Raw genomic sequence first — 20,524 nt, forward strand, 5'->3', positions numbered from 1 at the left:
ACTGAAAACATTATTAAAACCAATTTACGACATTTTTCGTAGAGATGATTTTAATATTGCCTCCAGGTTAGTTTTAATCAAGAATTGACGATTTTCAACCGATTTGTGGTTCCTCTTCATAATTATTGCATTAAATACTAAATATTTTTTGGATAATTTTGTGGTTGAAGTTATATTTCTTCCTCTTTGAAGTGTCAGCTCTACATTGTCACTCGGTGTCCATATTGCCCCAACAGTATGAGAAATTTTCATATATGTTTTTCAATGTCTAAAAGTACCAGAAAAAAATCTACTATATTTTTGAATATGGCATAAATAATTGAAGATTCAATCAAGAGCTACATTATCGGTCAACTTGCAGTCATTTGCCTCTGAAACCTTATTTAATGAGGTGTGAATGTTATAATTTTCGAACCAAATAAAATCATGCTCAATTTTTCGATTTAAAATCAATGTTTTGAACATTTTTTCTGAAATTTTAGTGGATAGTTTACTCTTCCGATAGGCAATTGAAATATTGTTTGCATTGAAAGTGTAAAAGTATTCGCTCATGCAAAGATACAGGGGGTGTCCATTCTGCCCCGGGTGTCCATACTGCCCCCGGTACCCCTAAGTCGTGAAATACGAAGGCGCATCATCTGTGGAAGTCGTCCGACTATGTGCTCCAGAAGAAAGTGCGGTCAAGAAAGATTCACCGCCGCATCAAATGCACGATGTACAAAACGCTCATTACACCGGTAATCCTCTACGGGCATGAAACGTGAACTACGGTATTAATCAAAGAATCGAATTCTGTAAGATTGGATTACAGGTGTTCTTTCAGTAGAAACAATCGTAATATCGGATCAGTTTGAATGGTAATAGTTTATTATATTCACTGTTAAATATATATACGATTATAAAAATGCATTGAAAATTGTCCTGGGCTAAAGCTTGGCCTAATTGATCTGGATGACATAGAATGTGAAAATATATATAAAAAAGCATGTAAAAATTACAACGTACAAACTAAAATGGCGTCTGCTTCCTAAACGTTTCCCCTAGTCACGGGACCCATCGCAATTATTTTGTTTTACTGATTGGCTTGGATCCGTACAATAGCTGGTAATATATAGGTATTTAACGTTTGTGTATAGCATGGAGAGGACGAATCAAAACAAGTCGGTCCATTAATTCCTAACGTTAACTAAATTCTCGTCTTTTTTTGGTATAAACATGCGCTGCTCCTCTTTCCTCTTCGCCTCTAGCTACTACAATACCTTGATTAAAATTACTTCGTTTTTTTTTTCTTATACCGTTGTTGGTTGGTTGATTCTCTTGTTTGTCGTTTTATATGTTTGGCTACTTCCTATAAATGTTATTACCGCGTCGTTACGCACCTAACCAAGTGGGAATGCGATTCCTTTTTCAAGCTGAAAATTTTGAAATGTCCGGACGCTAATGGACTTCGGTTTGTGCAGATTCACGTGAGTGTTTCAGAACTTACAAATTTAGGATATTCGAGAATTTTCACCACTGAATCACCCTTACCTATCCCTAACATTGCACTGCGACAAGTATTGCGCATTTGGTTCAAATTACGTACATTTGATAACGATTCTTTTTTTGAAACAAAGGTACAATTATAATTATTCACTGATATTACTTTTGTCTTTCAAAAGTGCGCAAGGTATGGTCCTGGTGCGTATACGGTACCATTTCTAATCTCGAGAGTGTCCATGAAATCATTAGCATCATAAGCAATTGGTCGCGAGTTCTCTTTAAAATTGAATGAAAAAAAAATCCTCACAAAATTCCATTCCCTTATGACAATGACTGGAAAAGCAACTTGAAGATTGGACGTAGGAATACCTGTAGTGTTTTTTTTTAATCCCTGAACGAATTTCTCCAACGACTATGAAGATGTCATTGGAATAACTCCTGGATCTCCTAGAGTACAAACTTGAAAATGCGGTGGACAAATATCTGAAAAAAATACTGTGATAGTTTTTGGGATAACTTTTAGTATAATATCGGCGGAAATTAATGGAAATTGTAGCATTGGAGTGCTCAAAGATTTTCTGCAATGTAAATACTGGAGAAATTGTTCTGAGCATTCCTTGAAAAATTCTTCTGGAAAATCGATGAACGGATCTCTGAAGGAGATTTAGAACTAGAAGTTCTTGAAAGCATTTCAGAAGTCATATCCGGAGAAATTACTAGAATAAAGCTTTTACTAGAGTAATCTAAGCAGACAATTCTGGAGAATATTTTCTGATGGACCATTTTTTACTCTAATTTCATGAACTTGCGCTCCATTTTTTCCCATACTGATTAGAGAAATTACGAACAATTGCAATTGATGCTATAGTTTCCATGACAGTTGGCTATAACAAATTCACTTCTGGTATTACTGGTTCAATTACATCCATTTAGATACTGTAGACTTTTAATGTGTGTGGCTTGGGTAAGAAGATAATAATTTGTTTAATTCTGCTGTCGATTTGCACTAGCTTTGCCTTGTAAAAGAGAGACTATACAGGAGAAGAGCTGAGTATTCTACTCAGAAATGGAGACTGCTACAGACCTCGTCCCGTGGATATTGGTTTCGATTTCGGCTAGTACAATTTAATGACTTTTGTTTGAGACTGGAAAACGGACACCTAAACTGCTAAACGAACTGACAAATTTTTGTACGATGCCTAGTTCATCGTGGAATATATAACGGTTTCTTCTCCTACTTCCTATATCCTTTTTTTGTTTAAATATTGTTTTGTAGCCTAAAATTACCTCTCCTGAGTACAGCAAAATGCTAAAAAATGTTGTGATGAGAAATTGCTAACATCCATCTGCTCGAGAGCGCGTTGCACAAGTACAAGCAGATGCTGTCAATATCATACCTATTGTACCGTTGTATCAGAATTTTGAAACTTAAAATATTTTTTTTTCGTTTTCTCATGATTATCTGCAAGGGCTTCACTATTACGCTTGTAATATACGCTCGTTAAATGTTAATCCTGTGTTGGTTTCACTTTTTTATAACTTTTGAGTTTATAGATTATTTTTTATCCTTCAAATATGTCATGCAAATTCATCCGGGTGAAATGTTCTCCTTCGCGCCAGCAAATTAACTGATCATTTCACGATATTTGAGTTTGTGCTTCGAAAGCATCTCCGTAACGGTGACCAGCTTTTTGAGCGAATTGTTAGTCTTACTCATCGATTGCAATTCCAGGAGGTAGGAAACGCAGATGTGATGCAACGTGGCGAGCTCGCGTCCTGTTTGGATAAAAAAGAATAGGAAAAAATATTAGTTGCACAGTCTAATATGAAAAATATAAAAAACATACCAAGTTACACCCCACAAATTAATTCATCACACCCAGATGATAATATACACTGAGGGGGTCTGGTTGAGTCCTTGTGTAAGTGCAGCTGATCTGACGATTCTGGAGTAGCAATCACGGGTGGCCAATAGTGTGGGACAAAATTTAGATTCTTGCTCCAGTTCACTTTTTGGATTGCATTTAGGTCCCATAACAACTGTGCAAAATTTCAGCTCGATCGGTGAAACTATATTTACGCGCCAGCCGTTCAAGGTTTGTATGGGATTTACTATGGGAAAACTTACTTTTGCAAAGAAAAATCGCCAGAGGTCGCCCATTGACCTCTATAAAAACTCTGAACACAGACCTCGATAGGTATTAGCTACTAATACTAATAGTAGCCTACTATTAAAGTTTGTGTAAAATCCATCAAGTCTGAAAAGGGACTCAACGGACTTGGATTCTATGGAAAATAATGCATAGGAAAGACTGCTCAAATTATTATTTCGACTATATGAGGCGCTGTAGTCGGAAGTGGAAAACGATGAGTCATCAAACTAGAAAGAGCGTCCAACATAGCTCTGATTCTCACAAGTCCCTACCTCAGCCTGACAGCGGCAAACTTTTACTTCCTAACGCTTTTTGTATAAAAAAAATCAATTTTGTTGAGCGGCTTCTTCCAAAATCATTAACATATTGTTATGATAGTATTAGTATTTGCAACATCGATGAGATATAACTGCTTATCACCTGATTTAATGGATAATTTATGCGAAGAAAAATGCTTCAGGTGGTATTTCAATATTTAATCAATACTTTCAGATACAGCATTACCGTGAAGGCCCCATACTCTGCGCATTTAAGGCTTTTCAATTTTCAAACAGCTGTAATTAATTGAAAACAAAACACAATATTCTGAAATTTTGGAAACAAATACTTATTGATCTTATGTATAAGGAAAAAATATAAAAGCTTCATTAAGTAATGATTTGTATAGCAAATTTTTAATTTTTGTCAAGGGTGTTCGTGTTCCTAACTCTGCGCATTCATTTTTGCAATGCTCCTTATTCTGCGCATTTAGGTTCCTAACTCTGCGCACTCGATAAATTCTTTAGAACAGTTGAAGTGTTTTACTAATAGCATTACTAGCATTTAAACTTCGAATTTCTCTTCATTTTCTTGCTTCATACGGCTTTACGTCCCCAGTGGAGCGTGGAATGTCTCTAACACAAGTTTACTAAGTGAAGTGAATTTTATCTATAATTCAATTGAATGCCATTAAGTGCAACTCTCAAAACAATCAAAATCATCATATGTTTTCCAAAACATCTATTTAACTTAGTTTTCTAAAATCTAAATCAACGATTAAACCTCGATGTTCCATTACTCGATATTGACTCATGAAACGATACAAAAAATCAACATTATTTTTTTACATGGTTAGGGAGCATTCAAAAATTACGTCCATCGTTCAGGGGAGGAGGAGTATACGAAAATGTGACAATGCATTCATTAGGTACTGTAAAATCGCGACAGGGGATTGAGGGGACGGAGTGTAGAAATCCTTAAAATATGATGGACGCCATTTTTTAATCTTCCCTTACTACGATGGTCCCCTCAAACAATTTTCCAAAGCATTTCTATTCCATATCTCGATGGTCTCGACAAGTCGATGGTTCCCTTCAATATCGACATCTGGAGGGTTGATTGTATGTTGAAAATAACGTTTTATACATATTAAATTGTAATGTTTTCTTTTGATATGTACGATTGAACAGTTGATTTTGATTTCCAATACTCGTCAATCTACTAAATTTCCCATGTGTTTACATAAAAATATGCTTAACACAAATGTTATATTTTTTGTTTGTTTGTTTTGAAAATATACATGGAAAGGTGACACTACTACTGTTACATCAATGATGATTCTAATGATTCTTTGAGTTACACGCCGCTTCACCTTAATGCTTACGTCTACTTCCCCCCTCCTCCTAGGGCGTTACGTAATTTGTGACGGCGTCTAACAGGGAGTATCTCCTGCACTGCTGGTGACTGCTGAGAGAATCGATGCCATAATCATGTTTTTTTTTAACAGCAAAAGCAATGTCAGTAAAAACTGTGAAACAAGTCTGCTGAAATTGCAACAATCAGTCTACACTGAAATGAATTTTATTGTAGAAACTACTGAATCCATGGTAAAATTAAGAACTGCACCAACGATTTTCAACCGACTACAGTTCACTAATTTTACGTTTGAGCGGTGTCGAATTCACTTGTTTCCATGGTCACGTAAATAACACGGCACCGCTAAAACGTCAACGAGTGAACACGTGCATTGGTCCATGGCCCCGACAGAAGGCCGTAGGGTAAACCAATGTATCTAGAAGGGAGGTATTCCAATGTGTCAGATTTCCTAGTCCACCATTTTGTAATGCCAGGGGATAGCTTGCGAGTTTGTTTTGGTTGTTTGGATGTCAGGTGCATGGCGTGAAAAAGTAGGTATAGAATGTTTTGTTTACATCCATATCTGTGTGGTATACGCGGCAAAGTATTTGAATTTCCTTTACTGTGTAATACACTGATAGTAAAATGACTATGATTTTACAAGTTAAAGTTACAAGAATACAACCGTCACTGTCAGACGGCAACACCGTGGCACATCCTTCATCGGTGGACCGTCGATGGTGGATGGCTCTCACCCGAAGAACTATTCGAAATTTCCATCAAGGGTGTTACTGGCGGCTCTTTATTGCTACCGCAACGTGTAGCTGGTTCTAAAATGTAAACAACCATACAAAATTACGACCAAACAATGGTGAAGACGTAATCAATTTTTTCGAAAACATCCATTTTGAGAATTCAGCAGAATTTTTGGATTAAATTGCCAACAGCGCACTGTAGCAGCACGTAGCAAATAACTGCTTGCAAACAATATCCTTCAAGCGCATTTATTACCTGTAATCTTGCGAATAATATTTTTACAATTCCGCATTAAGCCTCAAAACTGGTTCTGGACTTAGGTTGGCGGCTTTTCAATTTTACTCCCATTTGACAGCCGCCCTCCACCCTTGATTTCCACATTTACATGCAACAGAGAGAAAAAGGGAAAACAACTCTGTACCACGCCACTTTTCTTTGGCTTGGGCTACAAGTCCGATGTCCTCGTGGAACTACCTCATGGTATTACTTCAGGAAGCAGAGGTCTTGTCGATGCCTCTACGCCTTTTCGTCTCTTGTTCTATTCGATCTGGCTGCAATTTGTCTCTTCAACGTCGCTCACATTTTGGGGCCGACCACACGCCTGGGCCATGTGAGATATCCATCCATCTCACATGGCCCAGGCTGCTGTGTTTTGTTGGTGCGCTTGACTCCATTTTTCTGCTCGTCATGCTCTACGGGCGGACCGGGTGGATGCCGAGGTCGGTCTTGCGATTCCGGTTGAGGGGTGACTTCTGGTTCGCAAGCGCCCCGACAACCCAAACACGGCGGGGCGTCGTGATCGATACTACTCGCCTTAGTTCCCGACGGTGAAGCTAGTCTACTCCGATGACGAGTACCTCGACGGAGGAATATCTTCCGAAACCGGTAACGTTACGCGTTGTTTATACTCCGTTGTTAACCGGTAGAGTGCCGAAGTCGGCCCAGAGATTCCGGTTGGAGGATGGCTTCTGGTTCACTGGCGCTCCGACGACTCTAGCCGGTGATACACTCGCACTTCTCAGAATAGTCCCCGACGGTGGATCTATCCTACTCCGACGAAGATTTCCCCGGCGGCGGAAGATCTTCCGAACCGATGCTATCCGGGCATATGCCGAAGTCGATTTCGATTTCGGTGGAAGGAAACTTCCGGTTCACAGACGCCCCGACGATCATTTGCCGGTGCTGTTTCGCGATCTACTCAGCTAGTCCTCGACGGAGGATCTAGCCTACTCCGATCGCGCCAGATGGTTTCCTCTCATCAACCGACTGACTTATCGTGTGTCGAGGTTAGTCCGACAATTCCGGTGGGAGCTGGGCTACCGGTTTATCAGCGCTCCGACGTCCCGATGTCAAGCGCTGCTCTCTGCGTCTTGTTTTGTTGCTCTTCCGCCAGTTGCACTGTAGGCCAGACATTATTTGCACCACTATGTTGGTCATCATAATTCAACGGTCGGGATCGCTTATCATTCCGTGGACCACACCTTCTACGCTGAAGTACTCACCAAAAGCAATCGCACCTCGTGCAGTCGAATACAACATGTTCTGGCGTTTCTTCAATCTCCGTACACTCAGGACAGAATGGTGAAGACACATGGCCGAATGGGAGACCACCGACGTACTGGTGGACTCAAGCAATTGCGAACCTGCGCCGTGCCTGCCTACGGGCCAGGAGGCGGATGCAGCGAGCACGTACCGAGCAGGAGCGTGAATAACGACGGGCGGTGTTCACCGCTGCCAAAGTCGCGCTGAAGTCCGAGATAAGGGCAAGCAAAAAGGCCTGCTTTGAGAGACTCTGTCAGAGTGCCAACGTGAACCCGTGGGGTGATGCCTACAGGATCGTTATGGCGAAGACAAGAGGTGCAATTGCTCCTACGGAGCAATCTCCACAGATGCTGGAGGGGATCATCGAGGGGCTCTTTCCGCGCCACAACCCTAGCCCATGGCCTCCTTTTGTAGGACAGCCGGGGATTGGGGCTGGCGATGAGGATAGAGTAACCGATGAGGAACTTGTAGGGATTGCAAAATCCCTAAGCATGGGGAAGGCACCAGGTCCGGACGGAGTTCCAAACCTGGCCCTCAAAGTCGCAATCTTGGAGGCTCCCGGTATGTTCAGATTACTTACTTACTTATTTGGCTTTACATCAATTATCTTGATAAAGCCTCGCCAACAATATTTCGCCAATTCCCTCGGTTCATGGCCGCTTCTCTCCATCCTCGACTGTGACCCACGCTCTCCAGGTCCTGGTGTACCTGGTCAATCCACCTAGCTCGCTGCGCCCCACGCCTTCTTGTTCCGACCGGATTCGTGGCGAACACCATCTTTACAGGGTTGTTGTCCGGCATTCTTGCAACATGCCCTGCCCAGCGTATCCTTCCAGCTTTAGCTACCTTCACGATACTGGGTTCGCCGTAGAGTTGAGCGAGCTCGTGGTTCATCCTTCGCCGCCACACGCCGTTCTCCTGCACGCCGCCGAAGATCGTCCTTAGCACTCGGCGTTCGAAAACCCCAAGAGCTTGCAAGTCCTCCTCGAGCATAGTCCACGCCTCATGTCCATAGAGGACTACCGGTCTTATGAGCGTTTTGTACATCGTGCATTTGGTGCGGGGGTGAATCTTTCTTGACCGCAGTTTCTTCTGGAGCCCATAGTAGGCACGACTTCCGCTGATGATGCGCCTCCGTATTTCCCGACTAACATTGTTGTCAGCCGTCAACAAGGATCCGAGGTAGACGAACTCGTCCACCACCTCGAAGGTATCCCCGTCTATCGTAACACTGCTTCCTAGGCGGGTCCTGTCGCGCTCAGTTCCGCCAACCAGCATGTACTTTGTTTTCGACGCATTCACCATTAGCCCGACTCTTGTTGCTTCGCGTTTCAGGCGGGTGAACAAATCTGCCACCGTTTCAAATTTTCTCCCAATAATATCCATGTCGTCCGCGAAGCAAACAAATTGTCCGGATCTCGTGAAAATCGTGCCTCGACTGTTAAGTCCGGCTCTCCGCATGACACCTTCAAGCGCAATATTGAACAACAGGCACGAAAGTCCGTCGCCCTGTCGTAGTCCCCGCCGAGACTCGAACGAACTGGAGTGTTCGCCCGAGATCTTCACGCAGTTTTGCACACCGTCCATCGTTGCTCTGATCAATCTTGTGAGCTTCCCGGGAAAGCTGTTCTCGTCCATGATTTTCCATAGCTCTATGCGGTCGATACTATCGTATGCCGCCTTGAAATCGATGAACAAATGGTGTGTAGGGACCTGGTACTCACGGCATTTCTGGAGGATTTGCCGCACGGAAAAGATCTGGTCCGTTGTCGAGCGGCCGTCGATGAAACCTGCTTGATAACTTCCCACGACCTCGTTTGCTATAGGTGATAGACGACGGAAGAGAATCTGGGATAGCACTTTATAGGCGGCGTTTAGGATGGTGATTGCACGATAATTTTCACACTCCAGTTTGTCGCCCTTTTTGTAGATAGGGCATATAACGCCTTGCTTCCACTCCTCCGGTAGCTGTTCCGTTTCCCAGATTCTGACTATCAGCCGATGCAGACAAGCGGCCAACCTGTCCGGGCCCATCTTGATGAGTTCGGCTCCGATACCATCCTTGCCAGCGGCTTTGTTGTTCTTGAGCTGTTGAATGGCATCCTTAACTTCCCCCATCGTGGGAGCTGGTTGATTTCCGCTGTCCGCTGTGCTGACGTAGCCATCGCCTTCGCTGTCCTGACCTTCTGTGCCTGTGTTCTCTGCGCCATTCAGGTGTTCATCGTAGTGCTGCTTCCACCTTTCGATCACCTCGCGTCCGTCCGTCAAGATGCTCCCATCCTTATCCCGGCACATCTCAGCTCGCGGCACGAAGCCTTTGCGGGATGTGTTGAGCTTCTGATAGAACTTCCGCGTTTCTTGAGAACGGTACAGCAACTCCATCTCTTGGCATTCCACCTCTTCCAGGCGGCGCTTTTTGTCCCGGAATAGGCGGGTTTGCTGTTTCCGCTTCAGTCTGTATCGTTCCACGTTTTGCCGCGTACCATGCTGCAGCATTGCAGCCCGCGCTGCATTCTTCTCCTCTAAAACCTCTTGGCACTCCTCGTCGAACCAATCGTTTCTTGAGCTCCGTTCCACATATCCGACAACGCTTTCGGCAGCGTCGTTAATGGCTGCTTTGACTGTCCTCCAGCAGTCCTCAAGAGGGGCCCTATCGAGCTCGCCCTCATCCGGCAACGCTGCCTCAAGATGCTGCGCGTACGCATTGGCGACATCCGGTTGTTTCAGCCGCTCGAGATTGTACCGGGGCGGGCGTCGGTACCGTACATTGTTGATGACGGATAGTTTTGGGCGCAGTTTCACTATCACCAGGTAGTGGTCGGAGTCAATGTTGGCGCCACGATAGGTTCTGACGTCGGTTATGTCGGAGAAGTGCCGTCCATCGATCAAAACGTGGTCGATTTGCGATTCTGTCTGCTGAGGTGATCTCCAGGTGTACCGATACGGGAGGCTGTGCTGGAAATAGGTGCTACGAATGGCCATGTTCTTGGAGGCGGCAAAATCTATCAGTCGTAGGCCGTTCTCGTTCGTCAGCCGGTGGGCGCTGAACTTTCCAATCGTCGGTCTGAACTCCTCCTCCTGGCCAACCTGAGCGTTCAAATCTCCTATGATGATCTTGACGTCGTGGCTTGGGCAGCGGTCGTACTCGCGTTCGAGCTGCGCGTAAAATGCGTCCTTGTCATCATCAGTGCTCCCGGAGTGTGGGCTATGCACGTTGATTATGCTAAAGTTAAAGAATCGGCCTTTGATTCTTAACTTGCACATTCGTTCATTGATCGGCCACCACCCGATCACGCGCCTTTGCATATCACCCATCACTATAAAAGCTGTTCCCAGCTCGCGTGTGCTGCCGCAGCTCTGGTAGATGGTATGATTACCTCTAAACGTTCGCACCAATGCTCCTGTCCAGCACACCTCCTGCAGCGCTACGATGTCGAAACCGCGGGTCTTCAGTACATCGGAGAGTATGCGAGTACTTCCAATGAAGTTGAGAGATTTGCAGTTCCACGTACCGAGTTTCCAATCGCTAGTCCATTTTCGTCGCTGTGGTCTTTGCCGATTGTTCCGGTCCGTATTCTCTCGTTGACGTTCCTGTGCTGATGTGTTTTTACGGCTGGCTCGCAGGGCCTGACACCAACCCCCTAGATTTCCGGAGGACCATTCCCCCTAAATGTTCGGAGGGCCATAGTGCGCAGTTTAGCTTAGAGTCCTTCTCTGGCACTCGGACGATGATCAGCCGCCCCTGACATGGGGTTCAGACGCTGTTGTGAGCCGCTCCTAACGTGGAGTACAGACGCTCCAGGTTTGCAAAAGCATGTTCAGATCTGCTATGCAGATATGCCTGGACGAGATGCGTGGAAGAGGCAGAGCCTGGTACTATTGCCAAAGGCGGGGAAACCACCTGGTGATCCGTCGGCGTATAGACCAATATGCTTGATTGACACGGCGGGGAAGGTGCTCGAGAAGATCATCCTCAACAGACTGTTGAGGTACACTGAGAGTGTAAATGGTCTCTCAAGCAACCAGTTCGGCTTCCGGAAAGGGAAGTCCACCGTAGACGCTATTCTGACGGTTAAGAAAACCGCTGAGATAGCACTCCAGCGTAAGAGGAGGGGGATTCGCTACTGCGCAGTAGTGACTCTGGATGTAAGGAACGCATTTAATAGTGCCAGTTGGGCGGCTATTGCCGATGCGCTCCTGCGTCTGGGGATACCCGAGTACCTGTACAAGATTCTCGGAAGTTACTTCCAGAATCGGGTATTAGTCTATGACACGGAGGTGGGTCGGAAGTGCTTTCACATAACCTCAGGAGTCCCGCAAGGTTCCATCCTGGGTCCGGTGTTATGGAATGTCATGTACGACGAGGTGTTGAGATTAAAATTCCCGGCGGGTGTGGTCATCGTTGGCTTAGCCGACGATATTACGCTGGAGGTCTACGGTGAATCGATCGAAGAAGTGGAATTGACTGCAGCCCACTCGATCGCAATTGTGGAGGAGTGGATGAGCTTCAGGAAACTGGAATTGGCTCACCACAAAACTGAGGCGGTTGTTGTCAACAACCGAAAGTCGGTGCAGCAAGCGGTGATCAGTGTAGGCGACTGCACGATCACTTCGAAGCGCTCCGTCAAACACTTGGGGGTGATGATCGACGATAAGCTTACCTTCGGTAGCCACGTCGATTATGCCTGCAAGAGAGCCTCCACAGCTATTGTGGCACTGTCCCGGATGATGTCCAATAGCTCTGCGGTGTACGCCAGCAAGCGAAAGCTTCTGGCCAGTGTCGCCTCGTCCATACTGAGGTATGGTGGCCCGGCTTGGGGCACGGCCTTAAGTACCAAGAGCTACCGTAGCAAGCTAGAGAGTACTTATAGGCTAATGTGCCTGAGGGTTGCGAGCGCGTACCGTACCGTGTCACACGATGCACTCTGCGTCATCACCGGTATGGTGCCTATTGGTATCCTTATCATGGAAGACATAGAGTGCTTCGAAATGCGCGGCACAAGAGGCATACGCAGGACTGCCAGACTGGCCTCCGTGGTCAAATGGCAGCGTGCGTGGGACAGTTCCACCAAGGGAGTGTGGACTCACAGGTTGATTCCGAGGTTAGATATCTGGGTCAATAGGCGCCATGGGGAACTAACATTCCACCTGACACAGGTCCTTTCGGGCCATGGTTGCTTTAGACAGTATCTACACCGTTTCGGTCATGCGGGTTCTCCCGAATGTCCAGTTTGTGCTGGTTTAGAGGAAACGGCGGAACACGTTTTGTTCGTGTGCCCGCGTTTCCGCACAATGCGTGACCGCATGTTAGCCACATGCGGTCGGGACACGACTCCGGACAATTTGGTCCAGAGGATGTGTGAAGACGAGTTTGGCTGGAATGCCGTTTCATCGGCTATCACCCACATCGTCTCGGAACTGCAAAGGAGGTGGCGAGTGGACTCGAGGAGTGGCTAGTGCAGACGCTAAACAACAGGTGGTCCAAGGGTTCGCAGTCGGCCACGTAGGTCATACCGGTGCCCTACGGTCGAAATCGACCCTTACAGCGATTAAGTGGCCGCGGGGAGAACATCCTGGTAGCGCTGCTGTCGTGGCGCCGGCCTACTGGGTGGATACGAGCCTCTGGTTGTTCGGGGCAGGTGGAGGCCCCTTCGTCAGCAATCCCAGCTGGTGCTAGCTGATAGGGCCTGAGCCTTCAGTAGGTCAAATTGCGAAGCCCGCAGTATCAGTTCTTGATACCTGCGGTGCAGCTGGGCGCGGGTGTAGTGGTCGACCCTGCCCGCTTTCAGCGGACAACGGTAGGTGAGGACCACTTGGGAAGCTGGCAAAGCGCCAGCATGCTACCTTGGTGGACCCCCCTAAGCGAGTCATCGATGTTCGTTGCTGCATGGCTACGCAGCTAACCTGGAGGATGCGATGTGCAATAGCCCCTCTTCGAAGCAATGCCTTCTTGGTGGTCCCGGAGAGACGAAGGGTTTGGCGGCAATGGAAATGGTTTAGTGGGTCGGGGGTGTAGTCCTGTTTACTGCTTGCATGTAGTAAATGGTCCCTAACCCCACACGGCGTCTGTTGAGCAGATTATCCCCCCATTGCTTAGAAGAAAAAAAAAAAAAAAACATGGCCGAATCGATGCAGATACTGCTTGAAGCAACCGTGACCTGACAAGAACTGTGTCAGATGGAAGTTCACTTCTCCGTGTTCCCTGTTCACCCAGGCCGATAGATTCGGGATGAGCCTGTGGGTCCACCTGCCTTTCTCGGAGGCATCCCATTCTTGTTGCCACTTAGCCAGCGAACGACTTCTTGCCAACTTCCTCGCCTGTCTAGTTTCTTTTCGCTGATAGCAGTCGATGTCTTCGGACAGGATGATGCAGATCGGGATCATCCCAGCGAGTACGCATGCCGCCTCCGACGATATAGTCCTGTACGCGCTCACCACTCGCATGGCGATGAGTCGGAACGTGCTCTTTAACTTATCCCGATTCCGCTTGGTCTGTAGCGCCGCGCCCAGGCTGGCGCACCGTATCTTATCTACCCTTATCTTAAGATACCCTTTCGGTGTACAAAATACTGTCGCGCATCCTGTTCAACAGACTAAGACCGCTCAAGGAGTCCTTCGGTGGCAAATGTCAAGTTGGTTTGCGTGTGGGGCGGTCGACAACGGGCCAGATAACAACCTTGTGTATAACTTGCAGATTCTCCATCTGTTTATTGATTTCAACCTCGTGTCAACCTCGTTTGCGATGTTAGACGGATTGAATCAAGGAGACGCGCTTTCGAATTTACTGGCGTACAGAGAAACGGCACTATCATTAAACGGTCGTGTATGCTCCTTGGTTTTGCGAACGATATCGATCTTATTGAAATCGATCGGAGGAAATATTTCTGTCTCTGAATGTACCGGAGATAGCTAGAATGGACTTGACCATTAATTCTATTAAAACGAAGTACATGGTTGCAGGGAGATATAGAGGTAAACTTGGTGGTGTAGGTGCTGAGGTGGTGTTTTATGCCTTCTACGGACTATGTAACCAGCTTAGGTCCCGCAACTCGCAAACGGAAACGAAATTAAACCTGTATAAAATATTGACTCTTCCAGTTGCTCTTTACGGGCACGAAGAGTGAACGTCTAAAGATGCAGACCGGAAAACCTCCGGTGTTTTCGAGTGTAAAGTACTGCGGACAATACTCGTTGGGAAACTAGAAAAGGGTGTATTGCTCAGACGAGTTATATCAAGTTTATAAAGATGCAATTATTTTTAAGCTTGTAAAATACGTCAGACATCAGTGGGTGGGTCACTTAGAAACAAATGTCGAAAGAAAGAATTGCGAAAATATCATTCTGCAGGGAACCAGGTAGAGGTAGACGATTTCGTGGAAGACCACGGATACGCTGTACGCAGTAGATGAGGATCTGGCGACCCTAAACCTTTAACTGTAGAAGTGTCGCACAAGACCAACGAAGATGGAGCTCTACAATACACCAGGCAATGTACAGTTTTCCAGAATTCTATATTCGTGATCAAATTGTTTTGCGCCCGAAAAGTTGGTTTTAGAGGTTTTATGTCTTCAGAGAAGTTGTTTGGGATGTAGAGGCCCTTCTTAAGAAAGTATTATCACAGACAGCCAGACGTCACACTCTCATAGCTGTCCATCAACCAACTTTTTAACGATCGATTCGAATATATGGTAGGTGGTCAATCCACCACCCGTAGCGCTCGCGTCGTTTTTGTTCGTGTTTGACGTTTACACACTACCGCCACCTGTTGGTTCATCGACTAACTACAGTGATTTTAGCATTGGGCGTACATGTTTTCGCGACAATGATTTTGATCGCGATTTGCTCTGAATGTTACATCTGTTTCTCTGTAGTATTATTTTTGTTATTAATCCACGTAGCAGTGAGATAGATTTTCACTGTTTTACGAAAGTCACGATACACCAAAGGTGTCCTCGCTAAAATCGTAGATGAAAATTTGCTGAACACACTTGTTTCGTCCAGAATGCGACGGCCCTACGTTGTGATTGTTCAATTAACCGACGGGACTCCGGGCGACAAGGAAGAACAAACTGATTACTACAGTTAAACGATTTATTGCTCCCCACCGAGAGGCAGTGCTCCTGCTCGGTGAGGGATATGATAAGCACACTAAAAATACATTCATTCGCTTGCACCTTATATAGGTGCAAGCAGTACGGTAATGACTATGCCGATAGAGGTAGCTAACAAGAGAAGCAGTGCGCAGCAGATAACTTTACCATACCTACCGTTGCTCTCGGCTGTTTGCTGCTATGCGATCAAAGGCGAACAATAGTGAATGGACTACTGCGCTGCTTTGGAGCAGTCTTCCCAAACGAACACCGAACACGTTGGTTCGGGCGGTTTCGGTACTCTCCTTGTTCTCTGTTTTCGTGTGCAAACCGAAACGCTCGAAACTGAACCTAAACCCAAACATGTGTAAAGTGAACATCGGTTCAAACGCCGGTTCGAAAACCGGTCCATTTGTACCTCGATTGCAACCGCGGTTCAAATTTTGGTGCAAATCTTCGGTTGCATTCGAGCTTCAGAATGATGACACAAACGGAGAGACAGAAAATTGTTGATATCCACGCTTATCAATTTCTACTTATCGTGTCTTGTTGTTTGATATAGTAAAATCCTTGGTTTTTCCATAAAGTTATCACTGAATGTTACTCAAAGTATTGATCTCAATTGATCTGCTTAAATGAAACATTTGTTCAAGCCTCAAGGGTCTTGCGATTTGATCCAAGAAGTTCCATATATGATCGTAGAAATTTATCCGTGTGGATTTCAATCGTTCTCTGTCTGTCTGCTTTGTGCCATTATTTGAACCAAAGTTTGAACCGAAGTACACATGTACCGGGTTCGGTTTGATACACTGGTACAGAGACGAAGCGCGTTTGTGGTTCAACACAAGTTGCAATGTTCAAACCAAAGTTGCACATCGGTTCGGTTCATGGGATGACGGCTTTGGAGTGATTGAAGCAGCCAACGATGACGCCGACTGCGATGCGAGAGCAAACAACACTTTAGCTCTATCTATCGTATTTTAAGAGTTTAGGTCATTTTTTTTGTAAACTACCCCTTGAAACTAGTTATATATTTTTCTGGGTATTTTTTATACTTTTTTATATTCTACAAAGTTGTTTGAATCCATCAAATACGCATTGTTCTCGAAGACTCTAAAGATGTATCTCTTATATTTTCGGAGTTGTACACACTTAATTTAGAATGCCGAATCTCGGCAAATTTTAACCGAGATTTGCGCTGCGGAGTAGTCGACAAACACATTTCCTGGAATCTCAGGAATTACAAGCCGAGTATCAGTTAATCGTGCTTCGTTGCTAAGAAACCTGCCAATTTGTTAGCTGAATCTCGGTTAAAATTGAAAAACCGAGATTCGCACAGCCGAGCTCTTGAAAAAAATCTAAGTGTGTATGATATTTTGTGCTGAAAAATCGACTATTTCACACATTCACATTACACCCGAGAATCAGGCTCTGTCCCAGTTGGAACGTCATGTCAGAAAGAAGAAGTAGAATAAAAATAACACTTGAAGGTGTTATGCGGAGAGCCATGGAATTGTTACCAAACAAATGATGACCAATTTTCAATATATACCAGTCAATTTGTTTGCTTCGCGTGTGAAATGGATATTGTGGATCGTCTGTTCTGCGAAGTACAATTCTTGATCCTCGAAGGTCCTTGATCGGCGGAATTTGAACCCAGACAAATGTGACCTACAGTTCGGTCCTACATTTAGGGTTCCTCATATATGTACCTAAATGAACAATTCATCCAAACTTGGGCTAAATCCATGATGGTCGATTTCAAGTGGTGTTACTGCCACGTTGAAAATTCTTCCTTAAAAGGTACATACTTTCATGATTTTTATGATCTTACCTGCATCTGAACTAGAGAGCGTAGAGGAATTGTTCTGCTCTATCATGCATCCGGGAGGGGGATTTGGATCGGTAACAGAAGATAGCTGATCCAGAAAGACTATCATCCTCTCCTTGTTTTTCAGTATAAATGGATTGACTACCTCCATGTACGGTTCCTGTTGGTGCAAAATGGTAAAATTGATTACAAATGTGCTCCTGACACTAGAATAGCAACCTTACCTTTCCGCCAAATTCTACAAGGTTCGCCAAGTTCTGCAAACATTTTGCCACCATTATAAGCGTGCGAGTTGCCATCTGATGAGGAGTTTCGCTGACTAGACCAAATTGACGGGGATTGAGCAAAGCGGGACACAGCAGACGCAGAAAGATGAATCCGGACACTACGCGAGTGCGAACCAAACGCTCATTCGGCGACGGCCATTTGGCCACCACAGCCTTCTGCAGACAGTTGCAAATGTAGCGCACAGTCCGTGGACAAGCATCTGGCGATGTGAATATGGATTGCGTAACCTGATCCAAAATCATCAGCAGAAACTCAGCGTTTGAGCAGGCGTCATCATTCACATCCATCTTGGTGGGATTCAGTTCCCCTGACTGCTTGCTGTCGAGTATTCTTTGGATTGTGTCGGATACGGCGGATTGTAGGAAAACGGTACATTCCGCTCGCATGTAGAGATCCATCAGTGTTGTGGCCAGGGACGCACCTCGAAACAGAGTTGTCGTTTCATTCTCCCGAGCCACTTCGGCTTGGCACAGTATTCTCAACAGTTCCGTTTCACGTTTCTCGTGGCGGAATACTTTCAAGAGAGACGTAGCCAAGGGAATACGATCGTTGTGGCAGATTTCAGCCAGAGCCCGCACCGCATTCAGTTCCGGCTCCACCAAGAGTTGTTGAAGAGGACTGTACTCATCGCAGGGCATAACCAAATCGTCCAGATATCGTATACGCAGACGAATGGATCCCCACTCACCCATTGGGGTCATTCCAACCAGGGGGTACCACTCCTCTGTTTCCTGTCCATTTTTTAAACCGCACAGGTCGACAGTCAATTCCGCAACTTCTGAATCCTTCCCGCGTTTACCCTTGCTGAGAACCGTTATTGTTACCGTCACTACGTCCGGCGGAACATCACTAGGAAATAAAAATAAAAATAGTACCATTAATCTATCATTACCATACATTTTTATCAATACTCACTCCAGTACAAATTCCTCCTCCCAAACTGGATCCGGGGCCGTCTTTACTCGGGTTTTGCCCACTTTGACCTGATTCAACGATACAACGCAGTACGGATGCGGAACAAGTTTGAACGGCAAACGATGGGCCTCCAATATCTGCAAATTCAGACAGCGCAGTTCGCGTAAACGTGGAACCTTGGACTGGGCCTTGCTGAGCTGCGACACGCAATGGGACTTCAGCGCATTGACCCACTCGACGTAACTCTCCTGGCTGTTGGCACAAAGATAGGTGATCGTTGCCAGACACGGAAGGGCACGCTCAACGATCTGGAAGCAATGCTGCCTCTCCCAAAACGATTCATGGCACTGAAAAAGAGAACGAGAAAAGAATAACATGATCAACTTTTCAACAATCCAATTTTGCAAACTGACGAATTGTGGGCATTATACTTGGTCTTAGACCTTTTATTCCCCGGAACCAACATACGGTATGACTCCAAAAAGGGATCAGTATACATAGTACTTCAAGCTATTTCTCCTACAGTCACCCCACGCAGTTGAATCACCCACAATTTATGAATCAGCTGGCATCAAAAGACAAAATCATTATCAAACTTGTCACAAAACATCACAGAATTATTTTTACTGATAAGAACCTATCTGTACAAATAATTCTGTGATGTTTTGTGTCAAGTTTGATAATAATTTTGTATTTTGAAATCAGCTGATTCATAAATTGTGGGTGATTCAACTGCGTGGGGTCACTGTACTTTTAGAATTTAGAACTGACGGATTTCACGCCAACTCGACACGCGATTGGCAGCACCCCTTCAGAATTCAATGAAACTTTCTGGATGTCAAAAGTATGTGATACTAAGATACTTTGCATATTTTGTTTTTTTCAAAATCGATCTAGACTAACATTTGGAAAGGGTCAAAGTTTTTTTACTTTTTTTTATAAACCCGTATAACTCAAAAACGGTTAGACCTACAAAAAAGTGTTGTATGGGGGACTGTCGTGAAATTTCCTGACGTTTTAGAAAAAAAATTGAAAAATTGAAAAAAGCATTTTCTACACTGAAAAAAAAAAATGATTCAAAATTTTAAAGTCGATTAAAAAAACGGCCACTTCAGAATTTGATCATCCTTAAGCAAAAAGTTTCGCAATTTAATTTACTAAAAGTCGTCCATACATTGCAAATTGGGCATATTTTAGAGAAAAAAGTTTTTCTAACATCGAATTTTTTAAGTCCAAAATGAATTTTTCATTTTATTTTTATTTCGGTTTAAATAGTCTAGTATGATTATATTTTCAAGTGATAAATTAGTTTTAATCACAAAATAGATTATATTTGTTTTATTGGGAGTAGTTAAAAGAAATAAAACGGAATTATATAGTTTTTTTTTTAATTAAATTCAATTGATCTCGCACCATACCGCTTATGAGAAAATCAACTCCGTCTAACAATCCGATGGTTTTTTATGGTTGGGAAGATATCACAATAATATTTAATTTCTTATTTGGTCAAAGCCAATCTTAACAGGTGTCTGGAAAGGGTCAATATTATGCTTATGAAAAAAGTCGTGGTTTGTTTTTATTTTTATTATTGCTATATATCCTAAAACGTAGTATCTGCACATGAATATTTTTTTTGGGCTTTACTGAATAAATTGAATATTTTTGGTTCATCCTCTGAATTGGTATACCGTTTGGCTGCAATTAGGGTATCACTAATAGGCATAAAACTATGATATTTTTGGGTACCAGGGTCAGTTTTTAACCTTATCAAACAATTGCACCAATTCCTCTGACATTTTAACATATTGTTCATTAGATATATAACAGAAATTTAATTTGGTGATACATGTATC

General features: G+C 44.4%; 1 protein-coding gene across 1 annotated transcript in view; it reads right to left on the reverse strand.

Moving 5' to 3' along the window:
• Positions 1–845: 845 nt before the first annotated feature.
• Positions 846–20,524, reverse strand: part of LOC5577365 (ras GTPase-activating protein 1) — a 45,149-nt gene continuing 25,470 nt past the window's right edge. Inside the window, exons 5-8 of the mRNA XM_001656395.2 lie at positions 18,672–19,018; positions 17,693–18,605; positions 17,472–17,628; positions 846–3,258 (exon numbers count right to left, since the gene is read on the reverse strand). Of these exons, the coding sequence (XP_001656445.1) occupies positions 3,107–3,258; positions 17,472–17,628; positions 17,693–18,605; positions 18,672–19,018 (1,569 nt within the window). The 3' untranslated portion in view covers positions 846–3,106. The remainder of the gene's footprint in view (positions 3,259–17,471; positions 17,629–17,692; positions 18,606–18,671; positions 19,019–20,524) is intronic.

This window comes from Aedes aegypti, chromosome 3 (assembly GCF_002204515.2).
Source record: "Aedes aegypti strain LVP_AGWG chromosome 3, AaegL5.0 Primary Assembly, whole genome shotgun sequence".
In the NCBI taxonomy this organism is placed as follows: domain Eukaryota; kingdom Metazoa; phylum Arthropoda; class Insecta; order Diptera; family Culicidae; genus Aedes; species Aedes aegypti.